Below are 5382 nucleotides of genomic sequence, written 5' to 3' on the forward strand. Positions count from 1 at the left end.
CCATGCAACAATAAAGAGTTAAGGCAATGTATGATATATTATCAAATTATACTCAATCAAATCAAATGAATACTTTATAACAATTAATAATAGTGAATATTCAACATTTAACAGCATATGTGTGAACCTATGGTGTAGACACAATGATGTAAAAGCTCCACGTCTATACAAGACTTAATAAATAGGAAAAATGTGCTCTTTATTATTTGTTGAGACCTTGTTCTAAAAAAAATATACGTTTAGATGCCTTTACAAATATCTTCTTTTTTTCAAATGTAAAACCTGTGTTATCCAAATTCTCAAGAATCAGTGATTCGTGATTTACATTAGGCATACTCCTTAATCACTAAAATATGATAGGCTTTCCGCTTTTGTCAATTGAAATGCCTCTCTCTGATGAGGCCATATGATTTGGTGTAATTATTTCACCAAACCCTGATGATTCATTCGGCTCCTCGGCGCATGGTGCCGCAGCATTCCAGCTGCGGTCACAAACTCCAACATTATGCAAATATTTCGTTTTTTTCTCACTTGAGCAATACCGTCAGGGAGTGGCCTTCTTACTATGGGCGTTTCTAAAATAAAACACAACCTGAACATGTAGCTATAAAGTGTGAGCTGTTCGCTGGGTGTGACATATTCAACTTTCTGAGAGCACCGAGAGAGTAACACAGAGAGAGAAAAAGATACAAAACTCAAAGAAAATGTACTCACGATCAAACAGCATGACCCTGACTGTACAGCAGGAGAGATATGGCTTCTCCAGGATGGCGACCCGCAGCACGGAGCCCGAGGTCTTCACCTTCGAGCGGATACCGACTCAGGCCACCGCCGTGCGCTCCTGCGTGCCGATCCGACCGAAGAAGCGCTGCACCCGGGTGATGTATCCCGCTAAAGTCCGCATGCACCTTCCACCACAGGAGAAATCCCAGGCCAAGCGCTGGCTGGTCATCCTGTGTCTTGTGGTGCTGTGGCAGATCTACACCGAGGAGCCCAGCGCCGACACGCCGCTGGGCAGCTCGGACAGCTCTGTCAGCGACTACCAGGGGTTCCCCTTCCAGGGTGCGGAGGATCAGGCCCAGCTCACAGAGTTCAGCGCCAGCTCAGAGCTCATGTCATCCACACCGAGCAGCTGTGAGGACGACGGCTCATTCAGCGAGCAGATCATCCCGAACACATGCCCCAAGCCCGGCCAGGAGACGGAGAGCAGCCAGTTCGAGCAGAGTGCAGGGAAGAGCTACGTGGTGGCTCTGCTGGTCTACCACAGACTGGGCAGCGACAACTAAACCTCCCTGTACTGGGTTACCTGTAAACCACCACCTGTGTGTGGAAATAATACACAGCAGGAGTTGATCCTGAGCAGCTACCTCGACACGCAGCTCCATGCGCCGGCGTCTCCCTGCCAGCAGCCCCCTTGAGAGAAGAGGAGGACACAAGTCTGGAAAAGAAACACTTGGAAGAAAGAATGAACTGTGAACCCTGACAACAAACTTGAACTTAAAAAAACTTGAACATATGTGTGTGATTTACACACGGACTTTACTGCACTCTAACTTTATGTTTTACACTCTGATTATTGTCAGGAAAAACCAGCTGAAACTGACACTGTCTTGTCTAAATGTCTTATTTAGTTATTTATTCTATTTGCTATTTATTGATTGATAATTTAAATAAAAAAAAATTCGAAAAGAAGTTCTTGTTTCCAGCCTTTTTACTGCACTAAATGTTTTCTACGGTTATTTTTTGTATTCATCTCTAGACATTGGGATGTTGTGTGTAATAGATTTCTACAGACTGATTTAGCTTATAATCATTACATCTGCAAACTTGTTCTCAGAATTTTTTGAGGAAAGCCCTATAATTACAAACGAAAGGTATCAAACATATATTTTTGTCAAGTTTATACAATCATTCAAACAACTAAATATTACCATAGGCAACGCTTTTCCAAATTCTCTAAATAGACCAAATGGTTTTCTGCTATTTGAATATTACACTTTGCATAAGCATCAAACACTTCATCCAGATGCATATTTTATACAGGTGTGCTGACACTCTACAAAATATATATTTAAATGCAAACATTGAGTTGATTTAGAAATAAAAAGTATGATCATCACTGAGAATGATACAGAAAGAGGTCCAAATAACTCAACTTCATAGTGAAGATGGTGACATAGTGTCAAAATGTCATAAATATAGTCTATGGTAAATACTAAATCCAAACCAACGCTTTTGTACAAGATATTTAAGGGAATTTGGGACAAAGACGTCTGTCCAGAGGGATTTCTGTGGATTAACTTTCACTTTTTTAAATGTTCATGGTCATAATTCCCAGTTATATAAGTAATGAGCTGGAGCTGCTACAGCTTTAGCTTAACCCACTGATGAGTAACAGTCCATTACAACATTCCACCTGTTATTTTAATGATTAATGTCTAGCAACTCAGATAATTTGCCTCACACATACATGTTGATGTGTTACCATGATGTCATGTTAGTCACCGAGGTCCCCTTATCACCCCGGGCATCTGGGTAAGACCTGTTGACGGTGTTGCCATGTAAGCACCACGTACACTTGGACAGGTAATAGAAAAGGTATGTTTGGTACGCGGTGAAGCGAAAATATATGGTGTCTGTGAAAATGTTCTAGAATTGACAGAAGTCTTCTTTATTTCTTTTTTGTTTTTAGAGCTTCCTGACTGAACTTGTTTTACTCATTCTATTATTAGCTCAGTGTTTATGTACTCCACACCTGGTTCAAAACAGATCAAATAAAATATCAAATACATAACATCTAATACGTAATATATTTTATTTAATGTTGTTTCTAACTGTAGCCTTGTGATGATTTTTGCCTTTGTTTTTATTCACAGTTATATTCTGGCATTTGAATGAGCTTGTTGTCAATGGATGCTCCGCAACGTACTTTGAAAATATTGTTTTAAAGTATATTTTACATGTCATTTTCCACGGAGGTTAAGTTTGTTTTTTTGGCATGCTTGCACCGTTCTAAAATATTAATTTATAAATTATGGTTTGTCATTACGCATATACATTTACAATGCAATCAGATGTTTCATTTGGGAATTACTTAAACTTCTGTAAACCTGACAGTATTTATATATATGTACATATATTTTTAGCATGTAAATAGTCTGCATAGGTTAAAATCCCAACATTCCCTCCAGAGAGAGTATCTCTCCCACACACTCCTCCCTGCCTGAAACACCTGCATTGAACTCTTTTATTTATATCAGCAACATAGTGACATCACAATGTAACAATCACACTTCTATTGGTTAACACCTCCACACATTGTACTGAACGTGATATGCATAGGGGCTGGACATTTTCAACACATCTCTAAATGGTTGACCAATCACAACAGAGCCGGCCAGCTAACCAATCAGAGCAGACTGTTCTCTGGTTTCAGACAGAGGGTGAAAAGAGGTGATGCAGCACAGGCAGTATGAGAATAATAAAGAGCTTTTTGAACAGCATGTAAACATGTCACGGTAGAAGCATGAAATACAAATATGAACCTAAAATGAACACATATATGTCCTCTTTAAGAAGCAGAACTCTGTCAGCCTGTTGCTGGAAGTTTTTCCGAGGAGATAGACCAGAATGTTATAATCATTCAAATACATCCTCATGTTCCTCAGCTAAATATCTCTGTTCAACTTTCCTCCCATTGATGGAAAGGTGCAGGTCAACAGTTTATGCATTTCAAAGACAAAAGTCAGTCTACTGTTTAATAAAAATCATTTAAAGATTACAATTTAAAAAATATATTAAATTAATTTCAGTAAATCATATTATAGTTCAAACAACTTAAAATACTCATTATAAACTGACAATTTCCTGTATGTTATTGGAAAATCACTATGGAGAAGCATTAAATCTGACTCTCATGTAAATGAGCACTTATTCTTCCACAGGCGGGTAATATTCAGATGTTACATAATACCGAGGGAAGAGTCTGGACTTGTCTGAGCCTCATTATCTGAAATGGTTTCAGCCGCAACTGTTGTGGAAAATTACCCCAAATCGCTCCCTTCTCCTTCCTCTTCCCTTTTTCTTAATTAATTTTTTTACGGAAGAAATGTTAACTTGGCATTAAACCAGTTTACAGAATATAGGCTTTAGTTCGGACTTTATTCTCTGGTCAATCTTCCAAATGTGGTGAAATAAGGGTTTCGCTAAGTAAATATCAGATTTTAATGATTATTTGTTAAACTTTTAAATAAAAAAGACTGGGTTCACTGTGGCATCATCAAGGGGAATCTTAATACACCACATCTTCTGTATTGTTGAATAAGGACTCATCTGTACATTTCATTATGAAAACCTTTTACATTTTGAAACATTTAGAGTTAAAGGGCTTTGTAATTAGTTATTGTATTCACTTACTGATGGGTTTATATAAAAAAGCCATCAAAACGGTCTCAGCCATCTATTCACCTAATGCTTTCTTGCTCTAGGGGGCTTCATATTGCCTCATTATGTGTTGGTACTTCTGGTTAGAGCATAGATGCTTTCACTTTGCATAGTGTTGCCACTTTAATCAACATTTACTTATAGTCCGGGAGCCGTGGGGTTGAACCTCGTTTCGTCTGATAAAGTTTTTTTTTTTGCTGTTTCTTGTAGCTTGGGGGTACCTCTTCAAAGTCCAAGAGGGTGCCCGGTGATATCCCTTGAGCATTTTTCGATTATAACCCCTTCATGCCCACAATTCCCAAATCCCTGAAAAATAAGGATTTATGAGATTTCATGCAAAATTCTCAATAGAAATGCAACAAATTAGCTTTCTCCAATGTTTATTCATAAAGGAGGTCATGTGTTCTAAATGAATGAATATTAACCCTTTTATGCCAAGCCAGCAAAACAGGTCGCTGGATGAACCTTCCTACACCCATTGAGCTTTTGAGATCCAGAACAATGGATTTAAAGAAAACATTTTTAATAGGCTTTTCATGTCTAACACATGTTGTAACCACAGGGTATATGCAGAAATCCTGAGGTCAAATTTAATACCTTTTAAGACCTTTTTTAAGACCCTTTCCATACATTTTAAGACCTCATCGCAACTTTGAGTTCTAACCGGTTACATTGGCAACACACTTTACCTCACATTTACTATATTGATTGTAAGATATAGCACAACTAAACAGAGTGCAGACAGACTACTGAAGCCTCCTCTCCACATGAACTTCAACCTCTCTGTGAAGGTCAGGTTTAATGCAGTATGCTGCTTTGTTGCTTCTGTAGACCCTGTGCTCTTTCATTCCAGTAAAACTCCTCAGAAACCATTAGAAACCAGTATTTGACCAATAAACAAAACAATTGACAAAACTCTGAACTATGAAATATGTTACA

The 5382-nt window shown here is 38.3% G+C and overlaps 1 protein-coding gene across 1 annotated transcript; it reads left to right on the top strand.

Annotated features, from left to right (window-relative positions):
- Positions 1-624: 624 nt before the first annotated feature.
- On the top strand, positions 625-1689 carry ier3 (immediate early response 3). The gene has a single exon (XM_010780501.1). The coding sequence runs from the start codon at positions 705-707 to the stop codon at positions 1284-1286; it is 582 nt and encodes a 193-aa protein (XP_010778803.1). The 5' UTR covers positions 625-704; the 3' UTR covers positions 1287-1689.
- Positions 1690-5382: the final 3693 nt, after the last annotated feature.

Source organism: Notothenia coriiceps, unplaced genomic scaffold (genome assembly GCF_000735185.1).
Source record: "Notothenia coriiceps isolate Sejong01 unplaced genomic scaffold, NC01 NC01_scaffold00021985, whole genome shotgun sequence".
Taxonomy (NCBI): Eukaryota; Metazoa; Chordata; class Actinopteri; order Perciformes; family Nototheniidae; genus Notothenia; species Notothenia coriiceps.

Excerpts from the sequence above, each read along its gene's own strand:
- ier3 (XM_010780501.1), top strand. The coding sequence starts at position 705 with ATGTACTCACGATCAAACAGCATGACCCTGACTGTACAGCAGGAGAGA.